This window comes from Pleuronectes platessa, chromosome 13 (genome assembly GCF_947347685.1).
Source record: "Pleuronectes platessa chromosome 13, fPlePla1.1, whole genome shotgun sequence".
NCBI classification, from domain to species: Eukaryota; Metazoa; Chordata; class Actinopteri; order Pleuronectiformes; family Pleuronectidae; genus Pleuronectes; species Pleuronectes platessa.
This window is the reverse complement of record NC_070638.1, coordinates 10,967,750-10,987,393: the sequence shown is the minus strand read 5'-3', so window position 1 is coordinate 10,987,393 and position 19,644 is coordinate 10,967,750. Positions and strand designations below refer to the sequence as shown.

The 19,644-nt window shown below is 39.5% G+C and overlaps 2 protein-coding genes across 2 annotated transcripts; both read left to right on the top strand.

The window, feature by feature from the left end:
• Positions 1 to 2,572: 2,572 nt before the first annotated feature.
• Positions 2,573 to 7,607, top strand: ppp1r7 (protein phosphatase 1, regulatory (inhibitor) subunit 7). The gene is made up of 10 exons (XM_053438526.1): positions 2,573 to 2,701; positions 3,296 to 3,391; positions 3,615 to 3,670; positions 4,024 to 4,089; positions 4,227 to 4,357; positions 4,502 to 4,664; positions 4,830 to 4,946; positions 5,050 to 5,154; positions 5,263 to 5,349; positions 6,255 to 7,607. The coding sequence occupies exons 1-10, from the start codon at positions 2,662 to 2,664 to the stop codon at positions 6,429 to 6,431; spliced, it is 1,038 nt and encodes a 345-aa protein (XP_053294501.1). The 5' UTR covers positions 2,573 to 2,661; the 3' UTR covers positions 6,432 to 7,607.
• A 2,355-nt stretch (positions 7,608 to 9,962) lies between these two features.
• Positions 9,963 to 18,765, top strand: ubxn7 (UBX domain protein 7). Its single transcript, XM_053438214.1, has 11 exons — positions 9,963 to 10,102; positions 12,156 to 12,309; positions 12,547 to 12,611; positions 12,736 to 12,801; positions 13,446 to 13,558; positions 14,375 to 14,521; positions 14,680 to 14,770; positions 15,440 to 15,570; positions 15,888 to 16,392; positions 17,241 to 17,320; positions 17,716 to 18,765. The coding sequence occupies exons 1-11, from the start codon at positions 9,997 to 9,999 to the stop codon at positions 17,875 to 17,877; spliced, it is 1,620 nt and encodes a 539-aa protein (XP_053294189.1). The 5' UTR covers positions 9,963 to 9,996; the 3' UTR covers positions 17,878 to 18,765.
• The last annotated feature ends 879 nt before the right edge of the window (positions 18,766 to 19,644 follow it).

The following is a 19,644-nucleotide window of genomic DNA, read 5'->3' as shown; positions in this document are numbered from 1 at the left end:
AAGCCTACTGCGCACATTCTGCGCAGAACCCTACCGCGCACAACCTGCGCAGAAGCCTACTGCGCACATGCTGCGCAGAAGCCCATTGCGCAGGAATTGCGCGCGCAGTTTTTTTTATTTATTTTTTATTCATTTAATTTAAATTTCATTTTTTTATTTGATTAATTTAAATTTACATAGTGTAAGATGTTTTGCAATTAAGTGATTGAAATCACTATCAATTTTAAGAGTTCAGTATATTGGCGGCATGAAAATTGGGAGAGAGTGGGGATTGAACCCAGTACCTTATTATTGAAGAACGGTCACTTTACCAACTAGGTCACACCGCCTGCTGGTTTCAATGCGGAACTAAGCACACTAAGAAGATGGACAAATTATCGTGTATGTGTGTGTCTGTCTCACATGCTGCCTATGATACACACTTCAGAGATTTTCTACTTTTCTACATATATTTGACAGCCTTACTTAAAAGTTACTTTTATATTTTTGGATTTTAGATACTGGACAATTTAACATGCTTTAAAAACCTATTGTTAGAGAATAACCCACATCTCCTTAGCCAATTTGAAATCTCGCCTGGGGCGCCAACATTGCCAGGGCCGGCCCTGATGACAACAACGGATAAAGACCTAATCCCAAAGTCAGGCTTGTCATGGCACGAGTTTAGTTAAACCCGGACATGTGATTATGCGTAGTTAAATAAAGTGTGGTAATAATAGCAATAAGTAACCATTGTCAATGGCAACAATAGATTAAGGCCTGATCCCAAAGTCCGGCTTGTCATTGAACGAGTTTATTTAAACCAGGACAAGTGATAATAGTTGGTTAAATCAAGTGTGGTAAAGCCATTATCGAAAATTCAGGCTTGTCGGGGCAAGACTTTACCTAAACCACGAGTGGTGATCAAATCACAGGATGAACATACAGGGTAACTCTCACATTCAGAATTCAGTTTCCAATCAACCCCAACCAAAATCTGCATGTCTTTAGACTGTGGGAGGAGAAAAAGAAAGGAAGACACAGAAAGACCGAAACAGGGATTCAAATCAGGAACCCTCTTGATGTGTGGTGACAGTGCTGACCTATGTGACTACACCATCAAACTCGTTCTTTAGAGCAGGCAGGTTTAGAGATAAAACAATGATATAACTTTCCCTTTTCAAAAGGGTCCTGCACATTACAAATCTAAAACTCACTGTAGATAAGCTAAATAGTCTATCCACCCATTACCCATTGTAGAGGAATGTTAATAAGTAAATGTAACTGCTGACTGGCATGTCAATGATTCTGTTACATGTAGCTTCCAAAAATATTTAGCCAGATGTCCAGTTTAACATAATCCTACATATCTACAATTATTCTTCATCTTCGTGGGAAAAGGCTTAAAGTTTCAAATCTATCTTTATCCTGATGCTATCTGTTGTTTTTATTAGTCTGATAATAAGGAACATGTTGTTCATCTCTGTCTCTTGGTCTGCTTATCCAAATAGTAGGACAAGTATGATCTCTACTGTATGTTCTTAGTTTTTTCTTATCCTATGACATAGGAGCTTACTAAGGATAAGAGGTTTCCAGCTAGTGTCTGTTTAACAGCTGCGTATGTGGGATGTTTAAAATGTGACATGTTATGTTTTGAGCAGATCTCAAGACCGAGCTCTTCAGTCCTCTACAGGCATAATCCTAAAATGGAAGGTATGCAGGACAGACAGGAAAAGATTGTATAAACAGTCTGCTGTGAAGGAGCCAGGCTTTTTTACAGATATGTTAATCAAAACGACTTGCTGTGCAGCGATACATGGTGAAATTACACAAGCTACACTTTTTTTTAGGACTTTGGTTTTAAAAGTGTGTGACTCGTGGTTCTATTCAATACTAAATCTTTGCACAATATCTCACATTTCTTTTCCTTTCATTTCATGCTCTGGTTCTTATAAACAAAGTTGTCAAGGCTGCAGGAGCCTGCAATGGGAATTCAATAGGGGCCTACGCTTTTTGTTGGACAATGATCTTTACCAATAAAATAGTAAACAGGAGTAGAAAAAATAAATACATTTGCAAAACCACAATGCATGAGGCAAAGTAAAGTAAGGCATGTTGATTTGTCTTAGTACTTTGAGCAACATGAAACACATGAGAACAAAAGACACACAAGAATAGGACAGATTAAAAAATATTTTTTAAAAAAAAGAAAGAGTGAGAGGATATGTGTAAATATTTAAAAGATATTTAAATAGATGGCAAACAGAATAACATTCACATATATTATGAATGTTTTCTTAACAAAGAATATCTTGTTCGAGAGTTTTATTGATATGTGTTTTATATTTGATGTACATCCCGTAAAATAAGTAACTAAATTCTGGGAACAACAGAAAGGAGATGGCAATAAATAAAGTAAAAAGACTAAAAGAAACTAAACATAAAAAATATACAGTGGCATGGAAAAAGCAGAAAATACGACCTAATATGATTATTATGACATTATGTTTTTTTTTTTAAAGCTCATTATATACAGTCTATGGTTTTAAGGTATAGTCTCAATTGCTAATACGAGCCAGTGCGCCTCTGTTGTCAGTGTTCCACAGCGCCTCCTGGTGTGCACCCGCTGAATGAGCTTCCACCGGATTGGCTGAGCGGTTGTCAGGAGTGTTTACAGGAAACATGGCTTCCCTGTCTGCTGGAGAGCTTCAAGAAATGGAAGGTGGGTAAATGTGTGAAGACGACCTGTTTGTACGATGTGGGTGAACCGGTGTTCGTGCGGATGAACATCTGCGGCTTTGTGTGAGCACATTCGGCGACTCGTTCTGCTTGTTACTAAGCAGATCTCCATCCTTGGCTAGCTAGCGAGCTAACCGGCTAACAACAAGACTCGCTAATGAAACGTTATTCAGTCAACTCAACCCGTTTTGCTAATCAACATAATAACAGTTTCACTTTCTCCGATTAAAAAACCTAAGATATATAAACAGGGGATTTTATATTTAAAATGGCTATTCCGCCCATGTGACATGATCCAATTTCAGCTTTAAACGTGGTCCAGTCAGCTAACTAGCTCGCTAACATAGTTAGCAGTGCTCAGCTTGTTTCTGAATGGGAGTTAGCTAACCTTAGCCTGCAAGCTGTCTCTAAAATTGAATTACAGCAAGTCACGGTCCGATGTGTCCACTGGGAGTTGTAGTCCCGCTGGGGGCACAAGTGAATCAGAGGGCAGAAACATGATGTAACATCCATGGCACCCGGACCTTCTAGATCTTCATCTAATGAAGCTTCTCTTGTGTTCGTCTGCTGACTGCAGTGGACCGTAGGGGTGAGTCCGAGGAGTCTGGGGATGACGAGACCAAGAGGAAGAGTACCAACGGAGACGTGGACCCCAATCAGCCTGCTACCACAAGTAAATCATTACATCTGCAGCTCTGTGACATTGAAAGGAAGATGTTTTCTAAACCTGCCTGTCTGCTCATATCATCCTGACATGACCATGAACTATACATGTATCATGGCAGTGTTGAATAGCCACACATCAGTCTTCTCAACTGCTTTAGGAAAGCTTTCTGTGTCTGTATCCTGGATGCCGCCTTGTTATTTTAACTGATTAAATGTCCTTCTTGTTAAAGGCAAAGAAGAGTCTCCTGTTGACATGGAGACCATAACGTTGGACCCTGAGGAAGAGGTGAGAGCAGGATCTAAAAACACTGCTGCTGTTCAGATGTACTCATCCATCAATCCATTCTCTGTACTGCTTATGCATATGCTGGTTAGCTGGAGCCAATCTTAGCTGACATTGGGCCAGAGACGGGGTACAACCTAGACACCCAACAATCATTCACATCCACACCTACAGTCAATATAAACCTCTTTTACACCAAAATGTGATGTGTTTTCTCCAAATGTTTAACCACAACAGCTTCTCAGGAAGACAATGTGTGTGATGGGCAGATGTCTGTGCATGACAAAATAAACTCTTGAACAAGTGCTATTACCCATAGACAGGCTGTCATCTATAGTTATCTGTCTTCTTTCTAGGATGTTGATCTTGTTCATTGTCGTATTGGAAAGATTGAAGGATTGGAGGTGCTACAAAAGGCTAAAGTAAGTTACTCCAGTTACTGATTGGTGATCTTTTATATTGCTTCAAATCATTTCCCTCCTTTTTTTCAAAGTAAATTCTATGACAAAAATCCAGTGATATTTCTTTCACTTCACCTGTTGTTTATCTCTCCATACAGACACTCTCCTTACGACAAAACCTCATTAAAAAGATAGAGAACCTTGACAGTTTGAGATCACTGCAGGAACTAGATTTCTACGACAATCAGATCCGCAAACTGGAGAACCTGCACACCCTCACAGAGTTGGAGTAAGTCTCTCTGTAATCTCAACGTATGATGTCATGTTTTTAAATGTAGATATAAAGCTGTATAGTATTATTATTTTTTTTATATGGCTGACATTACAGAACGCAGATTTTTATAATGGAGACATTTGTTTTATGGATCAACAGGCAGCTTGATATGTCCTTCAACGTTCTGAGGAAAGTGGAGGGTTTGGAGCACTTGACTCGCCTGAAGAAACTTTTTCTACTTCACAACAAAATTGGCAGCATTTCCAACTTGGAACACCTCACATGCCTGGAGATGCTGGAGCTGGGCTCCAATCGAATCAGGGTGAGATGTTTGACGTGTGGTTAAACCTTTTTGAGAATGTTGTTTAAATCTTAACATCTTGCTCTGATGCAACTGGGTAAAATGCATCAAAGGCCATTAGTGAAATAATCATGACTTACTTTTAGCATACTTATTTTTTTTCTCTTGAAATTCTTGTGTTCACAGGTCATAGAGAACCTGGATAATCTCTCATCATTGCAAAGTTTGTTTCTTGGCACCAATAAAATAACTACGCTTCAGCATTTTGAGGGTTTGCACAACCTGACTGTCTTAAGTATTCAGGTAATGCAAATGTTCTTCAGCTCTTCTGGAGTGATTACAAAACTTTTAGTTAAATATGCATATGGCCATGTTTGTTAACAATGTTGCGTACATTTATTTTCAGAGTAATCGGATTACTAAAATTGAGGGTATGCAGAGCCTTGTCAACTTGAGAGAGCTCTATCTGAGCCATAATGGCATTGAGGTCATCGAGGGCTTGGAGAATAATGTGAGTTAAAGAATTTCAATAGCCCCATTTCTGAAAGGACTGGATGCCAAACTGTCCATCATGCATTTATTCTGTATTTTCAAACGCATTGTTTGCTCACCCTCATAGAAAAAGCTCACTACCCTGGACATTGCAGCCAATCGAGTAAGAAACATTGAGAACATCAGCCATCTGACGGAGCTGCAGGAATTCTGGGTATGTATATTTGGGAAATTAAACTTAATTATGAAACTGTCTTTATAATCTATAATTGATATATCTGTTTAATTTATAGTCTGAATAAGCCATGCCAGTTAAACGGTGTTCACAATAGCATTGTGTTGGAATTGTCATTTAAATATATATAGTGCGTATATTACCATAACATCTCAAATGCAATTTATCAATTAATATGTTATTGGTTGATAAAACATGATGTATAAACTACTTTATAAGTAGATCAACAAAGTGCTAAAATAATCAATTCAAATATTTATTAAATGGGAAAGTTAAAAAGATAACATGGTAAGTTTAGGAACCAGAACTTATTTGACAGTACAGCGTTTCAAAGGAAAATGTAAAAAGATTGATTCACACAGTGATATCATTATTCATCATTTAAAACAAGAAAAAAATATGAATGTTTATATTGTCATCCTCAGTTACTTGTTGACACTTCCTTTTTACCAACACTATTTACACAGGACCCAGATGCCTGTGGCAAAAATAATCTGTCAGCGTTTAGACTTTTTCATGGGTTTTTTCGCAGGGGTCTTCAAAACTCAATAATCTGAATTAGGCCTCAAAAGTCTTAAATATGTTAAAATATTACATACTTGGTCTAAAATATGTTTAAATAGGTCTTAATTATGTCAAGGTTCATTAAAACTACTTCAGTGATTAAATAAACAACAGCAAATAAAACTACAAGCGAGACTAACATGGAACTTTAACGAATTCTATAAACATCCTGGTCAGAAATCGTAGCTTGTGACTGATTAAACAGCAGTTGATTATTTTAACTCTCCCCAACATCCATTTGTTGTACAAGTCCTCTACCATGCAGGACAATGCTAAGCGTGTCTCCTCATTGGCTACATGTCCTCCCATTCTCTCCTTAGATGAACGATAATCAAATTGATAACTGGTCAGACCTCGATGAGCTGAAGAACGCCAAATCTCTGGAGACGGTCTACCTCGAAAGAAACCCGCTACAGAAGGACCCCCAGTACCGACGGAAGATCATGCTGGCGCTACCCAGCGTACGCCAGATTGACGCAACCTTCATCCGCTTCTAAACTGCAGCAAACGACAAACCTGCCAACTTCACAGTGTTCTCCCTCACCTCACTCCCCTGCCTATAGAAACACATTGGGCTCACTGAGTCATGTAGTCACTTCATACACAAATATACATTCCAACAATAAACTCACCCATGGCTCACTCAACATGCATACATGCATGTATGGATGCACTCATTCACACCTTGATCTGTACTATTGGAGGGAAGCTTATTTATTTATTGAGCTGGATATGAGCTGTGAAAGTAACTGGATGCACATCATAGCGAACCACCCCCCCCCCCCCCACACCCACACCTTTCCTCTGCACTTGTTTTTATTTTAATGTTTTGCATGTATAGGACACTGTATGGAGACATCTCCCTCCTCAAGCATACAGTGCCCATTAGCAAATAAGAAACCAGTCTCATTTACTGCATTGTTGAAGTTGCACTACGAACATAAGATAGGAAAAGGGTGGCATTGTTACCAGTTGAGGGACTTTATTGTGGCTTTATTTGTTCTGGTTGAACAGGATGAGACTGTTCTCACCACGTACAACAATTAAACATCGACACTAAAGGGCGAGTCCATGACAAAATATGATTTATGTATTTTAGTCTGCAGAATACATACTTAAGTGTTGTATGAATTTAAATGCTTCAGAATGGATCCAGATAGCAAATATGTTTGTCACGGAATCATCTAAAATGAAGCGTTAGATACTATCCCTCTTCGGTAAAGTGGCATTCTACATATCAACATAAACTGATGAGTCTTTAATGAAGACGTCTATTCCTTCAAAACAGCTCAGAGGCCGATGTTCTGTTCAACAAGAGTGGCTTGTGCAGAAGAATAAAGCTAATGAGAATGTAATATCATTTTAATGTTTTCACAAATATTGTTTTGTAATCACTGGTACGTGTTCCCCCCCAAACTCTGTAAGTCACTGCCCACACTGTTTTTTCAACTCTGCCTTTGAGGTTATGTTTTCACCCGTGTTCATTGGTTTGCTTGTTTTTTTGTTGTCAGGTTTTTGCATAGAGTGCTGAGTTCAAGTTCATGGGACAGGGAAGAACCCGTTAAATGTGGATGCACCTCATGTTAAAGGGGTGAATCTAGTCATTTTTATTCAGCCTTGTGCGCTGAGCAGTCATGTTTATTTGTAACCTTAAATACATCACTGATGAAAGACTTGGTTCTCTTTTGGTCATACATTTTATTTGAAGCCATCACAGGAATATGTCGACTGTTTTTTTAAGGGAATTCACTTGTGACGGGCAGAAGTTGACACCAATGGGTGATGTTTTCAAATGTAAGATAAACTTCATAAAGATTTGCAGACCCGATTTCCCCAGAATTACTTAACGACACCACATCGACACGTTTGGTATTAATTCTTTCTTAAGTAAAGAAATACTGATGTATATTGATTGGCTTTTTTGCCATGTTGAAACAATAGTGAATTATTTATGGTCTCTTGTATATAAAGCTTGAGTGCACTTGATTAATTCCTATTTAAAATTAAAAGGAATTTTTTATATGAAAGTAATTTCCCATCTCAGGGCAAAAAGGTCACAGTGGTGGACAAAACCTCAGATTTCAGCACATCCTTGGATTAGAATTAAATGACCTGTAAATGAGTTTAATATGGCCGGAGTCAATACTCGCTTCGAAATAACATCATGCTTTGTATTATAAAGATATCAGTACCTAACAGTTATTTTTTCAATGGAATAGAAATTGCGGTTGCGAACCCTTTAAATCTGATTGTTCACGGTTAATACACTTTACCATAGCTCAACTGGAGCATATTAATAAGCCTATATGAGTCAAGCTTGAGGGACATTATGATTTACTGATTTTCTCTGATATGGATGTACAGTCGTTTTATATTTGGTTTTAAATTACTATAAATTGGCCAGTGGGATTGAAGCTGTCACTGTTTATTTGTAAATATAATTTGGACATGTCATGTAGAAAGTCGGTGCCGTTATGACCTTCCCTTTGTAAAGTGATATCCTTTTCTTTCTTGTTTACGCCAGGCAGCACAACAGATTGGTGTGAAATACGGTAATAAAGATAACATAACCTTTAGTGGCCATTGAATAAGCAACTGCTATTAGCTCTCTGTTGTTGGACTTGGTTGATGCTGTTTTCAACTGAATGTATCATGCAAATAACAATACAATTACACAACTTAAGTCTATGTAACTTTAATTTATAAGCTGTTATATTGGTCATGACCAATGAGTCACTCTTGATGAAATATCCTCTAAATTGACACTTATCAACCTTTTTCTAATATTCTTCATTTGCAACAAAGAGATAAAAAAGTCAGTCCATTCTTGTTTGTAGATGTCAAATTAACATGATTCATGTAGAAATTGACCCCACCAATTTATGTCAGTTTCTTGCTTTGATGTAGGCTTTGGCTGGATAAAGTTAACAAATTCATGACAAACAAAATGTCTGAACTTACTCTCTTATTAGGTATCGATTGGGTATGAGCCAGGCCTTCTCCTATATCATCCACAAAAATGATTCTAAAATGACAATTATATCTCCAACATCCAGGGCAGTTCCTGATTCAGTTAGGTGCACATTTAAGTCCCTGTTTACTGTTAGTTCTATAGCTTTGAGTAAACACACACATCATTGAATACCCATTTGTTAAATGCTTCTTGTTTGAAAAATAAAAAATTCTTAACCAATTGGCAGGTTTAGTTTTAGTATTGTTGGTAATTAATGAGCTCAGGTGCCAATCCAATTTCAGCTGAAATCTGCCCCTGCAATAACATATGGTAAAGCAGTGACCTCCTTTTGGAACCGAATTCTTATTAATTCCCTTGTCATTTCCAGAGAAACTAATTTGACCAATGAGAATTTATATTGGTCTACACATGTATGGGAATCAGCTCATGGCTAAAATTAAACAACATACGGTCTCAAGATTGTATAACACCAAAGATATTTTGCTCAATACCCAGGAGTTACACAGATATTAGAGACTGGATATATTCTTTAATAAGCATAAAATTCCTGTAAAAAATTACAGTTAATGTTGATAGTGGGTGGGAAATTTACCTTACAAAATCATTAGGTTAAAAGATTAATTTTAAACTTTAAAATTTGTAATCACGTTTTTATTCATATACATTACCCTTTTTTTCTGTAAACTTCTTTTACAAACTTATATCTACAAAAGTATTACATATATGTACTAAACACAGAAAAGAGTCAGCCCAAGCGACAGAACTGTTAAATAAACAGAAAACTAGATAGATATTAGATATAATAAATAAAGCAGTAATTAAATATATTATGACAAAAAAGCAGATACAATATTTCTTTCTTTATTAGAGCATGAGTTGGAGCGATTGGATATTTTCTGTAATTCGCGTGGAAATGCTTAAAAATTGCGGGTGTTATTTGTAGTTCTACTTGAAAAATGTACCCTACAAAATCATTAGTTACATAACTACACGACCCACAATGCATCGCAGACCTGCGCGGTGACCGGCGGTGACGCGAGGGCCTCGCGCCGCGCCAGGCGAAGTAGGCAAAAAGGACCGCGCCGCGCATGCGCTACATTTATGTTGTTGTTTGTGGCGGTAAGATGGCGGCGCTCGGAGACGCCTCAGCTCCGGGGATGAATGGGTTAATACAACAATTCACAGCAATAACAGGTGAGAACAACATTTAATTTCAGGTTGGTGCTGCTCAGGAGGTTTGAGGGGAACAGCGGGGGCAGCTCCCGTGGCCCTAAAACACAGGAAATACGCGAGAGCAGGGGAGAGCAGGCACGTTGAGTGTCTCTCTGGCCCCTGCGCTGTCAATGCTCCACACACAGGGGGAAAGCAGCGCCTCCGATCTGCTTAACTCAGGGGAAACACTCGGGAAATGGAGCCGAAACCCGTCGGCTGGGGATCATACCCTCCACGGTCACTTAGAAATGTGTGATATCCTGTGTGGCGGTGGTGGAAGACGCTATCGCGCCCGTAAAGAGCTGCTTTTTCTGGGGGGTTTTCCGCTCTGCCTGGCTGCTCGGTAAATGTGGAATGGACGTCGGCTGAGAACATTTCCCTTCTTCATCGGCAGCCAGGCTTCGTGCTGCCTTCACTGTCAGCTCCACTCTCACCGTGCTGCCGACCACACTGGACACGTTTCTCCGCCCTCTTACAGGTCCTGGTTCGTGTGTTTTTTTTGTGGCGTGGACTCTGTTTCAAAAGACGGATCTTGTTTTATATTTTCGGTTTGAAGTTATTTATCGGAGGAAACAGGAGCCTCAGGTCGGGGGCTGCTACCGGACTCGGGAAGTGTAACGGACATGCGCAGTGCCAGTGGAGGGATCGCTGTAGTCCGACGGTGCAGCTCCTCAGTTAAAACACAACGAAAGTTCATCCACAGATCGCGTGTTTTCAATTTGCTTGACTTTATTATCAATTCGGTCATTGTGTGCATTCATAGACTGAATGTATTATAGGGCCATTCTGTTGCTTTGCACGTTTTCTCTTATTCGCTCCGGTTCGTGTGAGCTGTACTCTGCCTTGCTGCCTTTGTACAGAATCACACCGTCGTCCTTTTTTAACGTGGTGTTGCCTTGTGGAAGTTGTTTTACTTTCATTTCAGTGTCGATAAAAGTTTACACATTTTCAATAATGTCAATCATTCAAACTGTATTTATATAGCTGCTTGCAAACAAATCAAATTAAATTCAGAGTGCTTTACAGCTTGAAACGAATGTACCCATAAAGGATCTCTATTGTTTTGATCACAGTTATAATCTTAAAAGTCAAGTGTCAAGTTTTCATTTGTCATATGCAAGTTAACACAGGTTCAACAGTACCATGAAAGGTGTTGGACAAAAAGAAACCGGTCAGCTCAGCAGTGCAACAGTTAAGTTAAATTAAAATAAAAGCAAAGTAGAAAGAGCTTACCATAAAAGAAAAGTATAATATACAGTACAAGTCAGAATGTGTAGGAGTAATGGTGAAAAGGGTTCGAGCCAGAAACACTGTGGAGGTTGGGTTCAACAAAGATCAAATATACAGTTTTGAAGTGTCCATTCAAAGTGATTTACTGATCAAATTGAATTGTTGGAAGCCATGTTTATCGTTTATTATCACAGTCTTGCTATATAAAATAATAATAATAATAATATGTTTATTATACAGCACTTCACAAATGAAAAACATGCAAGTAAAAATTACACCAAAAATAACTTCAACAAATAAAAACACAGTCAGAGAGTAATAAATAAAAGAATAAAAGCACAAAACGTGTGACAGAAATTGAATGACCACCCACTACAGTAATAATATAATTTAATCACATCATGGCCTTCCAATAAAAATATGTTGTAAACTTTAATTTAAAGGAAGCCACTGACTCCGTCTGCTGTATTTCCTCGTGCAGGATGTTCCAGAGCCTTGGAGCTCATATTTTAAAAGCTCCGTCTTCCTAAGTCTTTAGCCGAGAATCAATAAAATAGCTCTTGACAGAGGATCTCAATGTGCAAGCAGGATTTTATTGGGATGTCAGTTATGTGAATTTATCTATTATCAGTTTCTCAATAGTGACACCTTCATAAAGATGTAAAGTATTCAATGGGCAACATTTTTCTGCGTGTTTAAACTCTGGCACTGAATGAATGACGTGGATTATGTGAGTGTTGACACATTTACTGCAGTTTTATGGACATGTGTTTCTGAATATCCGCATGTCTGTGTCCTCCTCTAGGAGCCACAGAGAGTGTAGGGAAACATATGTTGGAAGCATGCAGCAACAACCTGGAGATGGCGGTGACCATGTTCCTGGATGGAGGCGCATTAGCAGAGGAGCCCAGCACCAGCTCCAGTTCAGCAGCTTCAAGCAGCAGAGCTCCACCTGAAGAGTAAGTTGATACGTTTATTCACAACAGTTTTTTTAAGACACTGTCTTTCTTTATAGTGCCGGTAAAATGTCTCTGCTACTTCAGAGTTGGGGGGAAATTTGACATTCAAGGCACTGTTTGATTTGGGTTCATGCTGGTTGGTTTAATCAAATCAGAGGCTGTATCATTATAGGCTAACATCATTGTTTAGCTCTGATTTGTTTATCTTGGATTCACATTTGTTGCCTTGTGTCTCAGTGAAGTACGAGCACCTATTCCACAGAAGCAGGACATATTGGTGGAACCGGAACCACTGTTTGGAGGTATTGTTCTATGTCTTATTCCATCTCATGTTGATAGATCTCAATCTAAATCGCTCTTTCTACTGGTTCTGCGGTTACAATCATCTAATTAGTGTGACTTTTGATGTGTCTGTTACATGTACAGTGCCAAAGCGAAGACGACCTGCTCGATCAATATTTGATGGTTTCAGAGACTTCCAAACAGAAACTAGTAAGTAATATTAAAGTTTTCCGAGCTTAAGATATGTAACAATTCATTACAATGTCTAAAAACAACCCGACTTCTGATGTATATTAAGTTGATCGCTTGCATTTTCCAGTCTGTTTACAACTATGTTTAGACTCTGAGACTATTCAAGGTAACAGGACATGTTGTTTTGGTCGCCTTATAATTACGTGGCTTTGTCCGTGTCTGCGATAACGTCCTGAGCAAATGACGTATGACAAAGGATAAACACTGTTAGTATCGGTCACTCGTAAGGGATCCCAGTCGGTCATTGCCCTTTGCTGCGTAATGTGAATATAAAACCTGAATACAAATCTGTGTTCATGATTTGCACCTAAGGTAGATTAGATAGATTTGGATTAAGACGCCCCTTGCAGCTGAAGTTGCATTTTGTACATTTAACTTGGTAACCATATGACCAGAAAACAATTTTCCTAAAAGCAGGACTTTTTTAATGGCAATTATTACAGACCAAAAGTCAGAATAATTAAGATAAATGCTGAAATAAGTTTGAAATTAAATTTGGTAATAACAACAGCCAATTGACCAAATCTGTGTTTTCGCTCAGACTCTTTCTGGGGCTGTGACTTTTCCTCCTGTGATGACTGTGCATGTTTCTCTCTTCCTAGTCCGTCAGGAACAGGAGCTGCGTAACGGTGGAACAGTGGATAAGAAACTGAGCACCCTGGCAGACCTTTTCCGTCCTCCCATTGAGCTCATGCACAAAGGCAGCTTTGAGACGGTAAGAAGTCGCTAACTGGACACATTACACTGCACTTCTTTCTTCATATTGTGTGAACTTTTAATGAAACTTCAGAGGATCACAGGGGGAAAGAGCACGAGTATGCAGGTTGTCTCTTTTGTTATGACAGTGTCATTCACTCACTGGTATTTGTTAAATCAGCTGTAAGAGAGTTGGTCCACTATGATAAATGATCTCATACCACTGATGTTGATGGTTATAACTGTTCTCCATGAAGGAAAATTGTGAATGTGGTTAATTGTCTTCGGTCAAAGTGTAGCTTAAACATGTACACCTCGTGCACTTGGTGTACATCCACACTTGTCAACTTAAGCTGGCTTCAGACTGTAGGAATTTCAGGCCGATTTAACCTCTATTCGGCTCCCGAGAATTGGTGTAGAAATTTGGTTTAGAACCTTGTTCGGTACTTTAACATCAGGATGATTAAACCAGTAGTGGAACCACAACAGCCAGTGAAAGAGACGGACAGATCGGAGCTGCTGACAGTGCTGCCATCAGGCAAAAGTAAACATTCTGATGCTAACGTATGCTATTTTGCTACTGTTGAAAGATATCATCAAAAAGATAGATAACTCCTGGGTGTGTTTACGATTATAGAGTATTAAAACTCTGAGGATTCTCCTTATGTGATGTTCTCCTTATGATGCAACCTGATTTCAAAATCAGTTTGGTTTATAAAACTCCTGTCGTACGAGCCCATCTTTAGTAATTCCACCATTCGCTGTTCATTTATCAAATTAATTTAATTAATTGTGTTGTTTTGCTGATTCTGTATTTTCTCATTCGTGTTTACAGGCAAAAGACTGTGGGCAGCTGGAGAACAAGTGGCTAATGATCAACATTCAAAATGTTCAGGACTTCGCCTGCCAGTGCCTGAACAGGGATGTTTGGAGTAACGATGCAGTGAAGACCATAATTAGAGAGCACTTCATTTTCTGGCAGGTATGTGGTTTTAAGCTCTTTTCATTGTGTTGCGCCAGGGTTTCTAAGATTTAACTGATGCGATGTTAACCAAAATGAAGTCAATGATCCTTGCAAAATAGTGGATGATCAGTGGTACACATAGAATTCATACAATTTTGCTCTTTCTGTCGTGACAGGTTTATCATGATAGTGAAGAGGGACAAAGATACATTCAGTTTTATAAGCTGAACAAGTTCCCCTACATTTCCATCCTCGACCCCCGGACAGGTGAGCAGAGAGTTCATGTCAATTTTCATTTTTTTTAATCCCCCAAAGGTCAAGGTCAATGCATGGGTCCAAAGTTATTGCCTATTGCTAATCTATGAGAAATGTTTTGAAAAGGACACATTTACAACGAACTTGAACTTTAATTTGAGTTAGGGAATCAATTATGCTATCATCTGTGTGACAATAATAAAACTAAGTTAAAAGCCAAATGCAGAACCCGAGAATGTTTTAATCTGCAAATGGAAAAATGTGAGGGGAACTGCATAAACCTGCATGCGCTATCTACACCAAAATCAGGCAATGGTTTGGCTTTTAATTTTGTAATAATGCCCTTTCACAATGACGTCATAAACCTGGCATGTTTGAAGTATATTTTATCAATATAACCTTCAGGTTCTGTCTGTAGTCCTGTAGGATGCAAATATGCATTTTGAACTCTTATCGACTTACAGTCTTTCTAGTGCTATTGTTGTTGGAGATATCATTGAAAAAGTATTTCTCATTCAGCTCACGCAAACTCTGACAGGGCTGACAACATACCTTGCTTGCGCAGCCAAGTCAGAGTGCAGGGAAACTAGTTCCATTTGATGCCTTTGAAACATGACCAGTCAATTTCATCCGTTGCCTGTATATTGTTCTCTAAATGAATTAATTGACCAACCTTTCTAGGACAAAAAATGGTGGAGTGGAACCAGCTGGATGTGGCATCGTTCTTGGAGCAAGTGACTGGCTTCCTGGCAGAGCACGGGCAGCTTGACGGGCCATCCTGCCAGGCACCTCCCGCCAAACGAGCTCGTTCTGTGGGTCTCTCCTCCATTGTGTCACCTCAATTCTCATTCTATTTACTTTTCTCAGTTTCTTCTTCTGTGGCAACTCTTAACAGTTGCAGAGCCATAATCTCAGACTTGGGTCATCAATATGTTGTGTTTTTCTCTTCGTGGGAGTAATGGATGCATTACATGTAGAAGACTTCATTTTTAGGGATAGATTAACAGCATCGCCTATCTGCTTAGCCACTCATATTTCATATTTCTCTAAATTTGCAACTATCTTATCATCACCCTCTGTCATTTGGCCCAGCTTGTTTTCTACAGCTGCACTCTCTTTTTGTTTCTAGGAGAGTCTGATAGATGCCAGTGAAGACAGTCAGCTGGAGGCAGCAATCCGAGCCTCCCTACAGGAGACCCACTACGAGTCTTCAAATGTCCCAGAAGTTCCTGATTCCCCTCGATCAGATGATGAATCGGATGCAGAACCTTTCTCCGACAGCGAGGGTCCCATCTCTGTTGATGGCTCAGACAGTGAAACACCAGCACCCCACGAAGAGAAAAGTTCTACCAGCCAGCACGCCCCGGTCCCTTCGGCCACTGTGGCCCAGCAGCGTCTACATCCCGACAGTTCAACTTCCTCCCACAGAAAGTCTCCGTACAAAGAAAACAACCACAGTCACAAGAAAGAGGAGAGCAAAAAGAACCACCTAGAGCCCTCGGCTGCCGGTCCTCGTCATCCTCATCCTGGTCCAGATTCAGGGGACAACCACTGTCCCTCGGGAGCAGAAAATTCTGGAGCGGCGAAGCCCAACACCACCAACGCCTGTGACTTGGACTGTCCTGATGACAATGGTATGAGTGTGTGTGAATCACAATGGTATGAGTGTGTATGAATCTTAACCTGAAACAGTTAAGATGAGGGTGGGTTTGTGTTTGAGTGGAAAGAGTCTTCGTGTTAGTCTTCAGCCTGCAGAAAGAACCCTCTCAAAACGTGTGTCAACAGATAATTAATGAGAATTCAACCGCTTAAGCCTGCTGCATACTAGAGGATTATCACATCTTAATTCATCTTAAAAGTGACAGGTGTAACCGACTTTTAATCTTTTAATAATGAGAGCCTACACACTACACGATCCAGTCCAGATGCAGGACTTCAAACATGTAATCAAAGGAGAGTCAAATCCAGCTACATTACACACACACACACACACACACACACACACACACACACACACACACACACACACACACACACACACACACACACACACACACACACACACACACACACACACACACACACACACACACACACAATTCCTTCATCAAACATGATTCTAGAATAAAAACAAACATGGCGGCTGACTACTGGCATGGTCATCAGATTGAGCTAGTTTGTTTTTATCCTGTTGTTTGGACAAAACATTTCCCAAAGACTTGCGTTGTTGCCACAACTCAACAAGTTAATAGTCCTGTTGGCCAGATAATCTGTTCCGATCAGCCAACGATCGTCTGTAGGGCTGAAACAGACTCGACAGTCCTCTGTGCAGCAGGAATTTGGCTCTGTCAACTTCTGCCAAAGTATTCAGCAGCACTCATTATAGACAGGAGCATGCCCATATTAGAATTTCCAAATCTGATTTCATAGACTTAATATTCATGTTATTTGTTGTGTTTTTCTCCTTTTTATCCCCACATAGGTCCCAAAGCCAGGTTGATGCTCCGTTACCCAGATGGACAGAGAGAGCAAATTTCCTTGTCTTCTAAATCAAAACTTTTGGTGAGAACACATCCTGGCATTTTCAAACGTCACCACTTCACCTGAGATTCTGTGTTTGGGGAAATTTCCTGTTGCTTCAAAAATCTAAGAGAATAAGAAAAATGCAAGTGAAAGCATTTAAAAAAAAAACTGAACATTTTCTCAAACTGAACCACCCTGCTCTTGGATAAAGATAAATCCTCCAGAGCAAGGCACCATAGAGATCCTGATAGAGGGATTTATTTCCACCAGGCTAGCTGTTCCCCCCGTTCTCAGTCTTTCTGCTAAGCTAAGTGAACAGCTGCTTGTCCCAGCTTCATATTTTGGTAGTTATGTTTAATATATGTATAAATATACATCAATCTATATCACTTGATCAATGATTTTGACTCCTGCTTTATCACTCTCTTTTCAAGGCACTGGTAAGACACGTCCAGTCCAAAGGATACCCTAATGAACGCTTCGAACTCGTCACCAACTTTCCTAGAAGGAAGCTTGCCCACTTGGACTATGACATCACGCTGCAGGAGGCTGGGCTTTGTCCACAGGAGACTGTATTTGTGCAGGAGAGGAACTAGCCTTTAATCAGACACACTCACTTTTTGCTCCTCTGTATCTCTCTGGTAGATCTCACCCTTTCACCAATGATCTAGGACGATGTTATTGGCCTTGATCCCATAACATTCTGTTCTCCTGGAATCAGGCCCCGTTTTTTTTTTTTTTTTTGCCAAGACAACTCGTAGTGGATGGACTTCTTTCCCCCGCCTCTACAAGTCTGAATAATGACATCTCTACTGACTAATCCCTTTGTAGTGCTCTCCAGCTGGCCAGCAAAGTGTTGCCGAATCCAGCATTTAAATGTGATATATTCTGTTCTGAAGCAAGCTGCAGTTCTTTATGATCACTCAGGCACATCAGGATAGAATATATATGATATAGCTCATTTTAAATCAAGTAAAACCAAAAAATTGATCTTTTACAAAATGTCGATGAGGCAACAGGGATTTGAAGATAATGTCAAAGTGTATATTTTCTAGTGCTGCTTGTTATTTCCTGTAACCTGGAGACCGGTAAAGGGAGACTTGTTGTTCATTCTGACCCAAACATTGTTTGAACAATATAATTATTTGGAAAGCAGGGGCACTCAGAAGAAATGTCTGCAAACTACAAACCACAAAAATGTTTCCACCATCAGTGACACACTTGTGACGGTCTGAGAGGATTCGGGCTGAACTGCACATTTTTATTCAAGTTTCTATTAGAGACTAGTAGATTGTTTTTTGGACTTCAACTTTTGATACAGAAAGGAATCAATGAAGGGTGGTCTCATCAGTCGGACCTACACTGTACAGAGATGGCTTAGAGAGACTGGTATTTAGCTGTAGTCATTGTTTCTTTTTCTGTTTTTTTTATATGCTGCCAAGAAAATATGCTGATGTTGAAATATAACCACCAAAACAAAGGGACATTCTGCTTGGTCTTTTGTTAATTTACTCTTTTAACTAATTATTGAAAGAAACCTCATAACTTCAGTGTCACTAGTGTTAAAAACCCAAGCCATCATTTGAACTGGCATTCAGTAGAGCGGATACCTCCACCAAGGCCCAACAGTCCCCTTAAACTGAAACGTCTTAAAGCCACAGTTACAGTTTTCTAGCCCTTTTTATTTCCATACTGCAGCTGAAAAATCCCCCGATGAAACCACATTTAAATTCACAAAATCCAGATTTTTATTTAGAGCTGCACCAAATTGAAAAGGCTGAGATATAAGTGCCCTTAGTAGGTCCGATTTTATGCATTATTTCCAACAGCGTTTGAATGCTAATCTAATGGTGCCCCCCCCCCCCCTCAGATTTTAACTTGCCATCGTCTTTACAGTTTCTGTTCACTTAGGGGGCAGCGATTCCCTGTGTTGTTATGACTGATAAACCTGGATCCCAGCAGAACCAAATGTTCTGATTTCCGAGGAAAATAGCCTCTGTCTCCTAAATGAAACAGGACAATAGCTGTATAAGGAAGAGAGATTCCCACAAATCAGCCAATTAAGGAGTTTAAACTGGTCCTATGACAAGGTCCGATGCACATGGTTATAATTTCAGCTTTGTCATAATTTGCAGCTTTCAACCTCTTCATACCTTCAGATAAAGCGTCTGTCAGTCACTCTCAGTTCTTCACATGGACAGTTGGTGGTGACAATGTGCCTTGAAGGTGACAAATGTGGAGTCTGTCTTATGCAGGTTTCAAAATGTTGAAATAAGCTTTGTAAGTGTTAAACAGGGTAGAAAATGCTGTAGGTGCAGTTTGTTCTATACAAATGAGCCTCAAGTCTAAGTTGTTGTCCCCTC